Source organism: Chrysochloris asiatica, unplaced genomic scaffold (assembly GCF_000296735.1).
Source record: "Chrysochloris asiatica unplaced genomic scaffold, ChrAsi1.0 scaffold00442, whole genome shotgun sequence".
Lineage (NCBI taxonomy): Eukaryota > Metazoa > Chordata > Mammalia > Afrosoricida > Chrysochloridae > Chrysochloris > Chrysochloris asiatica.
In genome coordinates, this window is record NW_006408960.1 from 1,259,518 (window position 1) to 1,274,821 (window position 15,304).

A 15,304-nucleotide genomic window follows, 5' to 3' on the forward strand; every position below is an offset into this window, starting at 1 on the left:
TGAGATGTTCAGAATTCCCAGAACACCCCACTAGAGGGATTCCCCACTCTGTTTTTTCAGTTTGTTGCTGACTTTGTTGATTTATTTGCTTGTTTGACAGCGGGGGAGACTCTTGGATGAAAAGGGCCAGCCCTCCGCGAGCTGAGTTCATGGGTATCCATTACTATGATGCCTATTTTGCAGAACTTGAAGAAGGGAAGAAAAGCAATAACATGGATCAGTGGGGCAGGGTGTCCAGATGTCCAGAGGCCCAGAGCTGGGAGGGCTCCCAGGAGTGGGTGAGTGGGGTCAGAGTCTAGGGGGGGAGGGGCACACTCTTTGGACAGGCTGCTTGGATCCCGCGCTCCTTTCTTGCCTTGGCAGGAGGCTGGTTTTAGATCCTTGGCTACAGTTCCTTTTTTCCAAGAAGGGTGAGGCAGTATATGGGAAGCAGCCAGGGGGGTTATTTATAGAGGTCACAGGAAATCCCCAAAGAGTCAGAGCCTCACCCAGCGGCTGGAGCTAAGAGCCAGGGAGTAGGTTGGTCGGTCAATTGCTCCCTTTTTGATGCTCAAACCCCACCTGGCCCCCAATAAACTTCCCCAGAGCTGGACTCAAGCACCTCCTTGCCCGAAGCAGAGAGCAAGGGCTAAACCTGGGAGAAAATCTGGAAAATGGAACTCTGGAGTTGGGCTTTGTAGGAAAAAGAGGAATTTTCTAGGCAAGGAAAGGGTCTACTGTATTTTAATCAGAGAGCACATCATAGATAAATGCTCAGTGAATCTTTATTATCAGACAATTAAATGTCCAGGACATCTACAGGCAAAAAGGTTGGCCTACATAGTGGCACAAAAGGGACATTCTCTTACAGACAATAGGGAGCCATGGAGTGTATGTGAGCAAGTGGCACCTGAGGTCCAGGTGAGGAGAGCTGAGCCAATCATGGGGCCAGCAGGATGGATGATACCCTGAAATGTTCTAGGTGGCAGAGACTGAAGAAATAAATGTTACAGACCTGTGCCTGTTTGTCCTGAGAGTTTAGAATTATTATGCCCATTTCTCAAGTGAGGAAATGGAGTCATGATTGAAGCTTAGGAATTTCTGGTCTGGGAACCCCAAATCAGGTTTCTGTGGTAAATGGGACTGGTTAATGTCAGCATCCCCCTGCCTCGGAGCTTCCAGGGCAGTAGGCTCAGAGTCAGGGATGTCCCAGCTTCCTTGGGACAGTGGGCCGGCCAGTCTGGGTGGCTGACCTGGCTGGCTGGCTGGCCTGGCAGAGCCCCAGCAGAGTGCTTCCTGCAGCGGCTGACTCTCACCCGCGCTTCCGCATCCAGGAAATATCGCTCCTTTGTCCCTGCAGACTGGCCTGTCCTAAGCGTGGCGCTGCCAGCCCCCGTTCCTCCTGATTCACCCACTCCCTGTGCAGGTCCCAGGGGATAGACTAAGGGGAAGTCAGGGTCGTTCCTCCTGATTCACCCACTCCCTGTGCAGGTCCCAGGGGATAGACTAAGGGGAAGTCAGGGTCGGGGGTAACTCCATCTCAGACAAGCTGAGATTCTAGACCACAGTTTTAAAGCAATTTTTCCATGGATAGCCGTTTGCTTTACTTCCTGAGGCTTTAGTTTTTAGTTACAGGCAGGGATAGTCATTCTTACATTCTGAAGCTTTTATTTCTCCATGATGGGGTTTCTGAGTCAAAGAGTTTGTAAAGTTTTACTTTGAGTAAATATTGAATAATTTCCAGAAAGACCACGATGGGCTCTCTGTTTCTAGCAGTCCTGCCAGAAAACATCCTTTCTTTGCAACTTCACCTGCAGTAGGTGTTAGAGCTTTTTACAATCCTCCCACCCCCAGTCAGCTGTGTGCAGTGTGATTTTCTATGTTCCTTCAATTGGTTTTCCCTTGAGTACTGACTAATTTATGAGGTAGTGGTAGTTACATACTAGAAGGCTTGCATCTTATGTGGGTGACCCGGGGTTTGATTCCTGGCCAGTACTTCTCATGCACGGTGACCACGTGTCCGTCAGTGAAGGCTCGCATGTTGTATGACGCTAAACAGATTTCTATACCAAGACCAACTACGGTGAAAGAAAGGTCTGGCAATCTGCTTCTGGAAACCAATGGATCGAAACCAATCATGGGGATGGCATAGGAATGACCAGTGTTTTTGTTCTGTTGTACACGGGGGTACCGTACCCGAGTTAGCACTGGGTAATTTAGGGATGTAAGTGGGAAGGGCCCAAGACTGCACAACCTACCTCTGTCTTTTCTTGCTGCCCAAACAAAACAAAGGGACTTTTGTGGTAATGCTCCTGGAATCATTTTGTGGACATAGAGTTCCTGCAAGTCTCTGTAGGTTGCAGTACGTCTGCAGTCATGTGGGACCTCTGGAAAAATCTTTGCAACCCCAGCAAAACCAAAGCTGCAGATTGCTTTCAGATGGAAACCTGCTTTTGAAAAGAGTTCCTCAATTTACTGGTAGTCAGCACTGTCCCAAAGGCCTTTCATGAAATGCTGATTGGCTGTGATTTGGGCAGTGAAGGATCTTGGGGGATCCTGGTGTTTCCCCCATGTTTACTCTTGGTGAGAACTCTAGAAGCCTGGGAAAGTTGAAAGGGAATTTCAGCCAGTTCTCATTTTTCTAGTGTTTTTGTGACTCACAAACACTAGTTGTTAAGTGCCACCAAGTCAGTTCTGACTTATAGTGACCCTGTATAGGGTCTCCAAGAAGCAGCTGGTGGGTTTAAAGCACTGACCTTGTGGTCAGCAGTCCAGTGCTTATCCTACAGCGCCTCACCAGGACTCCCACAATTACTTGGTCTGTTTTCAAAGGTGAATCAGGGTTCTGAAGTCATTGAAGGGATTGTCGTTGTTGTTGTCAAGTGCCGTGGTGGAGTCAGTTCCGACCAATAGCAATTCTGTATAAGGTTTCCGAGGAGCAGCTGGTCAGTTTGAGGTTCAAACTGCCTCAAACTGCCTTTTCAGCCCAGCGCATTAACCCACAGCGCCACACCAGGACTCTGAAGGGATTGCTACCATTTATTTATTAAATGCTGATTTATATGTGGGGGGGGGGGAAGGGCAAGGGGTGATACGGGCAGGTTCGTTCCCTGGGGCATTTGGGTTTCCCCCACCTCTAGACTCCTGTGGGGCTTGACAACCCTCAAGCAGGGAAGGCGGTGAATGTTTTACTGGATTTATACCCCAGCCCTCGAAAGTGAGGAAGCTTGCAGAGACAGGGCAGCAGGAGGTGGGGTAGAGTAGGGGGTGTACAGAGAGGGACTGGGGAGCTGGGGAAGGGGCTTGGCTCTATGCATGGGGAAGTGACATTGGATGAAACGTAACTGTGCAGCAGTGTGACGCTGCCGCTGCCTGTGAGTGATGTCATTGCTGTGTCGTGGCTGACTTTGTCACTGTGTCTGTGTGTGGTGTTGCCGAATGTGATGCCGTCACCACATGCAGTGTTCTCATGTCTGTGTGTGGCATTGTCACTGCATGTGATGTCAGGATGATTGTGTGTAATGTAGTCACCGTGTCTGTGGGTGACATCATTTGTGGTGAAGGATTGTGTGGCGTGGCGTGGAACTGTGAACCAGCACTGGCGTGTCGATGGGGGTGATGAGGACTTGGTGCAGCATGTGGGGAACTTGTTGACCAGCGGCCTGGGCTCAGGGACAATGGGAGGGCTGTGTGGGCGCTGTGAACATCTTGCTGCACCGTCAAGTCCTTGAGGCCTGGAGTCTCCTCAGCCACTGGAGCAGGAAGTGGGGTGGAAACAAATATACAGTAATTGTTCAAACAGACAGACAGATGAACGGACAGACCTTGCCAGCCTGGATACTCATTTTCAGGGGCAAGACGTCCTGATAAACCTGCCTTGTTCCTTCTGCTCCCAAGGACCCCTAGCTTACTTTGGGGTTTAGACTCTTCCTTCAATTTCCAATCCTTGAGCCTCCCCAGACTTTATGTTCCTCTGCATTGTGTAGAAGAAGACGCCCTTGTGTGCTCCAAGCACCTGCTGTAGACTGGCTCTCCTAAAACTCTCCAAAAAACCTGGAGATCCTGGGAGTTTTCCCAATAGTCCTTAGTTCTCCCCTCCCCCATCCCCCACTGCCCCACTGGGCCCTGAGGCTAGGACTCAGTTGCCCTCTTTTGTCTGTACAGTGCCTTACTCAATTCCAGGATAATTTTTTCTAATGAGCCTGGCCCTGCTCACATACCCACCATGGCTCCCCAGTGTCCTCAGGAAAAAAACCTGAATCTCTGGACCTGGCATTCAGGGCTCCTCCTGCTCTGATCCTGCTTGGCCACCCCCTTAGGGACTCAAAACCCTGCCAAAGTCCCAAACTGTGAAAGATTCCAAGATTTCCTCTCACGACTTCCAGCTCATTGCTGCTGTCTGCAGAGAGCCCTTCCCCCTCGTAGGCCTGGCAGAGGTTCCTGTGAGGGGTCAGGGGTTGGCAGGAGGCTGTTTCCTGGTGGGGAAAGGAGGGAGCGGTGGCCAAGTCCTGCTTCCGCTGGCCCCCTCCCTTCCTTCCCTGGCTCTTCCCTGGGGCCCCAGGGCCTCACGTTCCTTGGCTGGGTCTATCCCCCTCCCTGGCTCCACCTCCCCCACCAACCAAGTTTCTCCTTTCTTGGAGCTAGGGTTGCATTCCCACCCTTCTGCCTGTAAGAAAAGGTGGTCTTCATGTTTCAGACAAGCAGAATGGGGCTTTGAAGCTCCTAACATCACCAGCATGGTTACTTCTGCCCTGGTCCTTCAGTGGCCATCGCTCCTACCCCCGACAATCTGTTCTTTCCTCTTCTCACAGCCCTCCTTGTTGTTCCTGTTAAGTGCTATTGAGTTGGTTCCGATTCATATTGACCCTGTATATTCAAACTGACCTCAAGGTTTAGTGCTTATCCTATAACGCCACACCAGGACTCCCTGATGGTGGTGGTGTTCTGACTCAGAGTGACCCTACATAGGGTTTCCAAGACTGTAAATCTTTATGGGAGCACAGAGCCTTATCTTTTCCCCATGGAATGGCTGGTAGCTTCAAACTGCTGACCTTGAGGTTAGCAGCCTGACTACACTACCAGGACTCCCTAGGTTTCCAAATTACCCCCAGTGGCCACCAGGCCCTGCTTACCCTGCCCTGTCACCTCCTGACCTCACTTCCTGGGATTGCTCCATTCTAGCCATGCCCATGTCCTCACTCAAACTCACCAGGCATGCCCCTACCCCAGGACTTTTGCACGGGCTGTGTCCTCTGCCTGGTGTGCCCTTCCTGGGAGTCCTCCATGGCTCCTCCCTCAGCTCCTTCAGCCCTTTGTTTGAACAGTGTCACCTTCTGGTGAAGTTCCTTCCTCCTGACCCCCATTCAAGACTCCAGCTTCCTCATGCCCCTTCATCCTTTTCCCATCTCACCCATCACCAAACCCAAAAAATACCTCCAAACCAAAGCTGTCATCATCACGTTGATTCCAACTCATGACAACCCCATGTGCTTCAGAGTGGAATTGTGCTCCCCAGAGTTTTCTTAACTGTAATACTCTGGATTACACACAATACATGGTGGCTCCATACAATAAGGCTGGGAACCACAAGGTCTGCGGTTCGAGCCCACCAGCTGCTCTGTGGTAGAAAGATGAAGTGTTCTGCTCCCGCAGACTGAACAGCCTCGGAAACCTTATACTGGGTTGCTATGAGTTGGAACCGACTTGATGGCATTTAACAACAATCCTATGGAAGCAGATGGCCATACCCTTTTTCCAAAGTGTCCCTGCATAGATTTGAACTGCAAACCTTAAGTACAAACTGCTTGCGCCACCTGGGGACTTCATCTATTAGCAAGGGGCTGTATAATCAAGGGGCTCTTTCATCTGGTCTACCATTCACTTTCCCCTCTCCACTGTGAGAACCTTACAGGGATGGAGTCTGCGCCTTGTCCCACCCTGTGTCCCCAGCGTCCAGTACTATGTCCAGGATACAGTGCTGCTCCCTAATGCCATCAAGTCAGCTCCAACTCAGATGTCAAGAGTAGACCTGAAATCCACAGGGTTTTCAGTGACTGATTTTTTTGGGAAATACATCACCAGACCTTTTTCCCAAGGTATGTCTGAGTGGACTTCAACCTCCAACTGTTCTCAGTCAGGAAGTGAGTACATTCATTGTTTGTATAACCCAGGGACCAGCTGTTGTTCTTAGGTACCGTCGAGTCAGTTCCAACACATAGCGATCCTATGCACAATAGAATGAAACACTGCCCAGTCTTGTGCCATCCTCACGATTGATATAGGTTAAACAATAAACCCATAACGAACTTCATTCATAAACCCAAGAATCCTAGTCGTCATGAACTTGATCCCTGCTCAGAGCCAGCAAAAGCTGAATTCACATCTTTAGTCTCCCAGGACCCTCCCTGGTGATGTTTGCTATCTCCTTCCACATAGCCTGGTACCAATATTTACAGGCAGGTTTGAATTACAAAAGAGCTCTATTCTTAAATCTATCTTTAAGTCAAATTTGTATGTAAATTGGAGTAGTTAGATATGGTTTGTATCTGACATCAGTTAGTCAAATGTTTGTGTTAGTATATAGTATATAGGGTTCCTTTCTATGCATAAAAACATTAAAGGAAGACTTCCAGATATAGAAAACATCTTTAACATAATCATATAGTAATAATAACCTTTTGATGTGCTTGCCATAAAACAATTTCCATTTGTTATGACAAACTATCATATCTACCTTAAATTTTTCATAAGATAAGCTTTCAGGATTGGATTGTAAAGATCAAGTCACAGCTTTATAAGTTTGTAACCCAGCGACTGCTTGTATTTATTACTACCTTTAGATTAATGGTCTTTTTGAACTGAAACAAATTTCTCTCCAAAAGATTCTCAGCCTCATCCAGTTCAGGAACACTGGTGTGCTTGCCATCAAGAGCAAATATCTTTTAAATGTTCAATAAACAAGACTTTGTCCTAGAGTCAGGCTGAGGACTGAGCCTGGGGCTGCTCTTGCTTTGCAAACACAAGAGATTTGCAAAAATCTAGGGAGATTTAAGGTGAGCCAGCACTAACAGATTTTCTTGAAGCCCAGAAATCAGAAAAGCAATGAGCTCTGCAATGCCTGGGGCAAGGCTATTGGTACTGGACCTTCAACCGGCCCCTAATTGTTGGTGGTGGTGGTGTTAAGTGCCATTGAGTCAGTTCCACCTCATAGAGATCCTGTATAGGATTTCTGAGCAGCAGCTAGTGGGTTTCAACTGCCAACCTCATGGTTAGCCATCCAGTGCTTATCCTACAGCACCACATTGGTAATTGGGATTCTAAATACAGCTCAGCAGCCTAGCAAGTGACTGGCTGAGCCAGAACTTGATCCCGGAATCTACACATGTTCCCTGGGTGGCAGGTAGTGGCTTAGTGGGTCAGAGGCCCTTCCTGCGACCCTGCAAAGAAAGCTAGGTGGGGCCCAGGCCTGAGTGGGCATTGTTTTCTTATCAGGGGGACGTCATTTGGGGTAAACAATGTCAAGTGTTTTCCTGGTTCTCAGCTAGAGCTGGGACAGGCCTGGGCTAGGAGCCCGGTCCATTTCATCGCTACCACCTCATGACCCTGGACAGGCCACTTTCCTGGAGCCTCAGTTTCCTCCTCTGAGAAATGGGGATAATAATAGAACCTCCTTCCTATAAAGCTGTGAGGGCTTTGAGCCAAGATGGAGAGAGAAAAGTCATGATTGTTTATAGTAGGGTCTTTTCCGGGCCCTCTCACTTCCCTTCCTGTGGGTGTTCTTTGAGCAGAGCCATTAGTCCTGGTATGGCATTGTGAATAAATGCACCGGACTGAAAAATTGGTTTCAATCGCAAGGTCAATGGTTCAAGCTCACCAGCCATTCCTTGGAAACCCTATACAGGGTCGCTATGGGTTGGAACTGATTTGACAACACTTAACAACAACAACAACAACAACAATCAGAATTGGGGAGTCCTGGTGTGGCGCTGTGGGATAAAGCGTAGGAATGAGAGGTTGATTTGAACCACAAGGTCAGCAGTTCAAACGCACCAGCCGCTCCTTGGAAACCTATACAGGGTCGCTATGAGTCAGAACAGACTTAATGGCACTTAACAACATTCAGAATTAGAGGACAGTTATGTAAGAAGGTGAACTCCCCAACACAGGGGGTATGTAAGAGGAAGTGTGGTGGAGCTGGACATGGAGCCCCTCAGAGAGCTGGTGGACAGTTCTATAAGGGAGTGAGCTCCCCATCTTAGGAGTATGTAAGAAGCAACATGTTGGAGCCGGGCATGCAGCCCCCTGGGAAGTTGACAGCAAAGCCTTTGGAAGTCTGTTTGGCCCAAGACCTGCATTTGCCTCCCTTCACCCCGTGGCTGCAACAGACCCAGGATGACAATAATCTGGAAGCGAAATGACGGAAGGTATGAGACCCGAGGGATCTGACTTAAATTTCAGCACCTCCTTGAGCTTTGGATGCTAACCTGAAGTGGGGGGGCTGTCCCTGGCCCCTGTCAGCAGTGACATCCCAAACAACAGCAGCCACCACCCTAGAGGAGCACAGGGTGTTCTCAGGGTGTCAGTCTGAGTCACCTTCCCTGTGACGCACAGGCTGTCCCTGATGCACAGCTGGCCTTAGGTTAGGATGAGGGACACAGGCACCGGGCCATGGCTTGAGCATGTTCCAGGAGCCCTTGGTACAGTCTGCTGAGGCCTTGCTGTTTACAGTTGGCAAAGCATTTCCATACCCTGGCCTCAGGTGGAAACAGAGGAGCAGAGGGCAGGGGGAGAGGCCCAGAGGCATTCTTGAGCATTTTTCCCTCTGCTCTAGTCACATGTACTTCTTTCTGGTTTTCAAACCTTCCCCACCCCAGCACAGCCTCAGGGCCTTTGCACATGCTGTTTCTGCTGCCCAGAACACTGTTCCTTCCTTTAGTCTCCAGCTTCAGGGCCCCTCTTGCCTGGCTGGGCTCTTGACTGTGTTATTGGGGCCCCTGTTACATCAATGAGCCGAAGCTGGCCTCTGTATCAGCCCCAGGTTGTTGACTTCTGCATAGCAAGCACTTAACAACAACAAGAAAATTGTGCCCCATATTCACTGGCCCTAGATAAAATAAAATCCTGTAGGTATAAAGCTACTACAGTGGTGAATCAGTGGTAGAATTCTCGCCATCCATTCAGGAGACCCAGTTCGATTTCTGGTCAATGTGCCTCATGCAAGCAGCACCAACCACCTGCTTGTCCGTGGAAGCTTGCGTAGTGCCATGATACTGAACTGGTGTCCACAGAGCTTCCAGATTAAGATGGGATAGGAAGAAAGGTCTGGCAATCTACTTCTAAGCATCAGCCAATGGAAGCCCTATGGATCACAAAGGTCCATAACCGATCATGACCCATAGCAGCAGTTTGCTCCATTGGGCATGAGATTAAGGCCAACTCAGCTTACAACAGCATTAACAGGTACTGCTGCCTTCAGAGTTCTGACCCAGAGGCGCCCTGTCTTGTTGCAGAAGGACATCACCCAGGCACTCAGAAACCCCCCTATCCCTTCTCCTCCCTGTACCACTTGCATCTGGCAGACCTCCCGCTGCAGGTGCTATTCTGTGAATGGGACTGCCAATGTGTCAGCCCCAATAAATAGTAATGCTGCTATCTTGTGGTCCTATCTTTTTCTTTGATCAGCCCCTAAGCTCCCTGAACCCACTACAGGCATGCTGCACACCTCTGTGCCTCAGTTTTTCCAGATGGAAAGTAGCTCCCTACTGCCTATTAGACTTATGATGATTAAATGAGTTAATCATGCAAAGTACTTAGAAGTGTCTGGAGCTTACAGTAAAGCACCTCATCATTGTGGACTCTCGGTCAGTCTTGTCATCCTGATTTGTTCACTTCTGTCTTGCCCATTACTCTGGGAGTTTTGTGAGGATGGAACCTAATGTGTCTTGGTTGCTTCTGTGTCCCTGGACCCAACACAGAGTCGGGCATATAGCAGGTACTCAATTAGGGAGACAGTAAGTGTGAGCCGAGCCTCCTCCATCCCTAGCCCCAAGCCCCGGCCTGGTCTGCAGCCCTAGGCTGCCTAGTACCTAACCTGGGTGGGACTGCCACGTTGCTTCCAGGGGGTCGCTGGGATGCCAGGATCTTCTTCTTGAATTCCTCCAGGCTAGCGGGGTCTGTGGAGTGGGGGAAGCATCAGCCTTGGCTGGGCAATGTTCTGGCAACCCAGGATATTGGGGTTGGGGTAGGGCTGGGGTGACAGACTTCCCTCCCTTCGCCTCTAGCCTCTGTCACTCACCGATGATCTGGGAGTTGGAGGCAGGGGCAATGTGTTTTGGCAAGTTCCAGGAAATCGGTGGTTGCGACTGTGGGAAGAAGGGTGGAGGGAGTTGTCAGGAGTAGGGGGCCAGGAGAGCCCAGCCTTCCACGCCTGAGTTCTTCCCAAGCAGAGCCACACACTCATGGGGAAGAAAAATCAACAATGCCAGTCTTCTAATTAGCTGCACCGACCAGGAGCTCTCTCTCAGATTGCTTGGCAATCTCAGCAGCTTCAGAGATCCCACTCTGTTTTAACCCAACCCCAAACCACAACTCCAGTGGCGTCAACCCACCCAACCTGGCCCTCTGAGACTGAAGCCAACCTACTCTAAAACCATCTCCACTCTGATCCTCAATACCACCCCCCCCCCACAAAACCCTGAGCTGAATCCCTCCACTCAAACATTCTAGTCAATTTTGAACCCAATCATAGTCCTAAAATCCGATCTCAACTTAAAAATGAAACTTCCCTTAGAATTAAGCTCGACCCTCAACTCAATCCCAATCACTAACCTGGCCTGATCATATCTTTAGATCTAACACCAGCCCCAAGAATATCCCCTGGACTCATCCAGTAATGAAAAGTCTCATCCCCCAATTTATCCCCCCAGTCCTAGCTCTGGATTGTACCCTACCCACTTAAAGACAGCCTCCCAACATCTCATTCAATGTCAGCATTTTATACCATAGCTTCTACCTGAAATTTAACCCCAATCCAGTCTCCACCCTAAACCCATGCTCAGTTCCAACACAATCTTCAGATTCACCCAAGTCCTAAAGTCAGTGCTCCATGAAGCCCCAGTCTTAGCCACCTAGAATGGCATTTGGTTCTGGGTGGGAGCTGGTTGGGTGACACCATGAGTTACTGTACTGGGTAACCCCAATCCTATTGATACCACTGTCCAACTCCCCCAGAACCTTCAAGACAAATCTCAACTCTGTCTTCATCCCCAAGCCCAACCTCAACCCTGAATGAATCCCTAACCCTATGCCAATTTGAGGATTATCAACCATCTTAAACTCAACCCCTTTTCTTCATTCTCAATTAGGTTTCTAATAACAAGTTCCACCCCAATTCTAATCCCAGCAGGAAATCCTAAATGAACACATTACTGTAACCCTAAAGCCACTCTAGATTCAACAGTTACTCTAGACACAATTCTAAATCCACCTTCAATGCCTCAACTCAACCCAACCCCAAAGAAGCCCCAAATCACACATTTATTCCTCCACCCAACTCTAGACCCAGTAGCCACCCGACCTTCAACTCTAGTCTTAATCCTACACAAATCCATGTTCAATGTTAATCCTAATGCCAATGACACCCTCACATACTCCTAATTAACCCAACATAGACACAGAAGTCAACCTCAAACCCAGCTCCAAATCCAAGTTCAACATCACTACCTTGGGCCTCCAGACTCAACCCAACACAATCCGCCGATTCTGGGACCACCAGCTCACCTTGGCCTTGATGCAGGTGTCCAGGGCTGAGTTGCCGATAGCTAACTGCATCCTGAACTGTTCCACCTCCTTCTTCTTCTCCTCTAGCTCCTTGATCAGGCTGTCTCGTTCCTTCCGCAGTGCCGCCTTCTCCTCCAGAGCGAGCTGGGTCTGCCGAGCACAGTCGGCTTGGAGTTTGGCCTCCCGAGCTTGGGCCTCCTTCTCCACTTTAGCCTTGGCTTCCTGGATGCTTTGCAGGCTAAGCTCGGCCTGTAGCTTCTGCTGCTGGAGGTCCGCGTTCTCTCGGGTCACGCGCTCAATGTCTACTCGCAGACTGTGGGCCAGCTCCGCCACCTTCGTGCTCATGAGGGTGGGCATGTGGTCGCAGCTTCTGCGGATGGAGGCTACCTCTGCACTGATGGGATGGTAGGGGCTGTAACCTAGGGTGTCCAGGGTGCGTGGGATTATGGAATCCCTCCAGAGGTTGCGCAGGTCTATCTCAAACTTTTCCTTGTTGAACACCAGGCAGAGGGCTTCCACCTTTCGCAGCCGCTCTTCGGAAATGCGCCGTTCCTGCTCCACCCGTGCCTGGGCCTTCCCGCACTCGGCTAGCTGCTCCTCTACCACCCGCTTGCTCAACACCAGGGCCTCCTTGTCTTTGATGCACACAGTTTTCTCCTTTTGCAGTTCCGCCTCCAGCGTCTTGGCCTTCTGGCCAAGCATGAGGAGCAAAGCTAAGGACACAGGAGTTTCAGACTCAGGAAGATTTGGGGTTTGGGAGTCCACCATCCCAGGTCCTGAATGCCCACCCTACTCACCGTTGCAGCTCTTGTTGGTCTCCTTGAGATTCTCCTGGCATTGCTGCTCACTCAAGATGATAGCGGCCATGTATCGCTGGTTGTTCAGGTAGATGGTCTGTGAGGATGGAGAGGGTAGCATGGAGGTCAGTGACCAGCCACTGTGGGCTCCCCCTCCCGGGACTACCCAGAGACTTAGGGCTGGAGTACTACAGTGAGCACCCACGTGGCTGGTTAGGTCTGGTCTTTCTTATGGGTTGGATGGTGGTGTTCCCCGAAATGGTATGCTGAACTTCTAACCTCTGCATTGGTGAATGTGACCTTGTTTGGAAATCGAGTTTTTCTTTGCAGATGCTATTAGGTAAATTAATTGTCCTATCAGAGTAGTTTGTTACTGTCAGGTCAGTTTTGACTCTTGGTGACCCCATGTGTGTAGGGTAGCACTGCTCCATAGGGTTTTCTAGGCTGTGACCTTTTGGAAGCAGATCTCTAGGCCTTACCTCTGAGGTACTTCTGGGTGGGTTTGAACTGCTAATCTTTTGGTTAGTAGTCCAATACTTAACCAGGGACTCATAACAGATTAGGGTGGGTTCTAATCCTAATCCTTTCTGAGTGGTGAATAATCATAGTTCAGACAGAGAAATAGAGATGCAATCACACAAAGATGGGGAGACAAACACCACGTAATGATGCATCTAAAGGCCAGGGAATGCCAAGAAGGAGATAAAGATAAAGAGGGACCCTCCCCACACAGATCAGTCCAGAAAGAATGCAACCCTGCCAACGTCCTGATATCAGACAAACTGTAAATCAAATAAATTTTTGCTCTCTAACATCAACCCTTCAAAACATCCAAACCAGTTGTCATTGACTTGCTTCTGACTCCTGGTGAGCCCATGTGTGTCAGAGTAGACCTGTGCACTGTAGGTTTTCATTGGCTGAGTTTTCAGAAGTAATTTTTCAGACTTTTTCCCCCCAAAGTGTCTCTGGGTAGACTCAAACCTCCAACTTTTGGGTTAGCAGCCCAACGCACTATCTGTTTATGCCAACCAGGAATTCCTAAGATCACTCACTTTGTGGTATTTTGTAACTGCAGCCCTGAAAAATGAAGACAGTCTTCAAAAGTTTTTGCATGAATACTATTCAGCAATGAAAAGGAATGACCTACCAATACATGCTATAACATGGATGAACTTCAAAAACATTGTATCCACATTTGAGGTCAACTGATTTTCAACAAAGGCACCAAGACAATTCAATGGAAGAATCATCTCTTTAACAAATGGTTCAGCTACAACTGGAGCACCACATGCAACAGACAGAAGTTGGACCCTTACTATACACCATACCAGGTTAAATAAAAAAGTATTGTTACAAAATTATAGAAGCCTTTATTAAACAAAAGAATCAATTGTGAAGCTATTGTTTCTAAACATATCCTCTATCTAGGTCTTTACACTCCTAAGGGTAATGTTTCCAGTTCTTTAAACTTTTTCCTGAGGAGCTTTGGTAATGTAGTGGTTACGAGTTGGGCTGCTAATCTCAGCATTTCAAAACTACCAGCTGTTCTGCGGGAGAAAGATGAGACTTTCTGCTCCCATAAAGATTTGTAGCCTCGGTTGGTCCAAAGTATGGTGAGACCTGGGGACTCCTGAACCCATGGACAAGGACATAGCCACAGAGGGCTAGAACTGCTAGTGAAGTGTCCAGCTGATACGAAGTGAAGGGAGACTCACAAGAGTACCTAAACTTGCAGATAGTACCCATTTGACCAGCTTCAATGGCTTGATGACCAGAACTCGACTAGAGGAAGATAAAAAAATGCCGAAAAACGAAACAAGTGTAAATTGCTACAATTTGAGAAACTTAATCTATACTTATGGATGTAGTAGTGCAAAATACCAATTGAGAGGGAAGGAATCTTCACATCAAGAATCAATCCTATCCCCTCTGTACACAGGGTTGATAGGGATGGGCAATTTAGACAGTGGCTACCTAAAATTGGGGTGGGGGGCAATAAAGGTATGAAATGACTGGCTTATGAGTTTTCAGGACGGAGCTTAGTTTCAGAGTGTGCAGGGGAAGGTGGAACCCTCAATGAATAATTTTCATCTTGTCTAGAGATGGGTCTGATGAAAGGAGATGGGGAGAAGATTTTTTTTTCTTCCAGAATTAGAATTTTATTGGATAGAAATTAAAATAATGACAGCACCACAGAAGAAATTGATACTCTATTATTGGTTTCAAGAAAATTACATGGGAAAGAGAGTTACCATTTTGAGAGCATCAGGATTGCCTACTCTTTCTCTTATCCTCTAAAGAGATCTGACTAGAGTGTGTATTATGACACAAGAAGCAATTCAAATAATCTAATATCAATACTTCCTATATTGTGTATTTCTTCAAGAGTGTCCACTCTGAACTCCTAACTCTGTAGTTTATTCAAGCCTTATTTTGGTGATGTTTTTGATAGCTTTTTTTTTTTCAGCTTACTGAATTTGCTCATTATTCCTCAACCCCCATTCTGGTCTATTCTATTATAGTTGAACATGCTTACTTTGCCCTGCTTTGGGCTTAGCAAACAGACAGCTCCTGTAATAGGTAGTCAGTGTATAAATTTGCTTCTACTAAAGGTATGTTTTCAAACTAGAAGCCCAAGGAAAAGGCTGAGAGAATTACGTATCACTGAGCTATAAGGTTACCTGATGCTTGGGACCTGCATTCCTGTGAAATGGGTCATTATCTATCTATCTATCTATCTATCTATCTAT

At 48.2% G+C, this 15,304-nt stretch overlaps 1 protein-coding gene across 1 annotated transcript in view; it reads right to left on the minus strand.

Annotated features, from left to right (window-relative positions):
• Nucleotides 1-217: 217 nt before the first annotated feature.
• Nucleotides 218-15,304, minus strand: part of LOC102842475 (rootletin-like) — a 52,829-nt gene continuing 37,742 nt past the window's right edge. The window contains exons 5-11 of the mRNA XM_006877137.1: nt 12,555-12,651; nt 11,758-12,470; nt 10,274-10,340; nt 10,070-10,151; nt 4,356-4,419; nt 1,233-1,397; nt 218-295 (exon numbers count right to left, since the gene is read on the minus strand). Of these exons, the coding sequence (XP_006877199.1) occupies nt 218-295; nt 1,233-1,397; nt 4,356-4,419; nt 10,070-10,151; nt 10,274-10,340; nt 11,758-12,470; nt 12,555-12,651 (1,266 nt within the window). The remainder of the gene's footprint in view (nt 296-1,232; nt 1,398-4,355; nt 4,420-10,069; nt 10,152-10,273; nt 10,341-11,757; nt 12,471-12,554; nt 12,652-15,304) is intronic.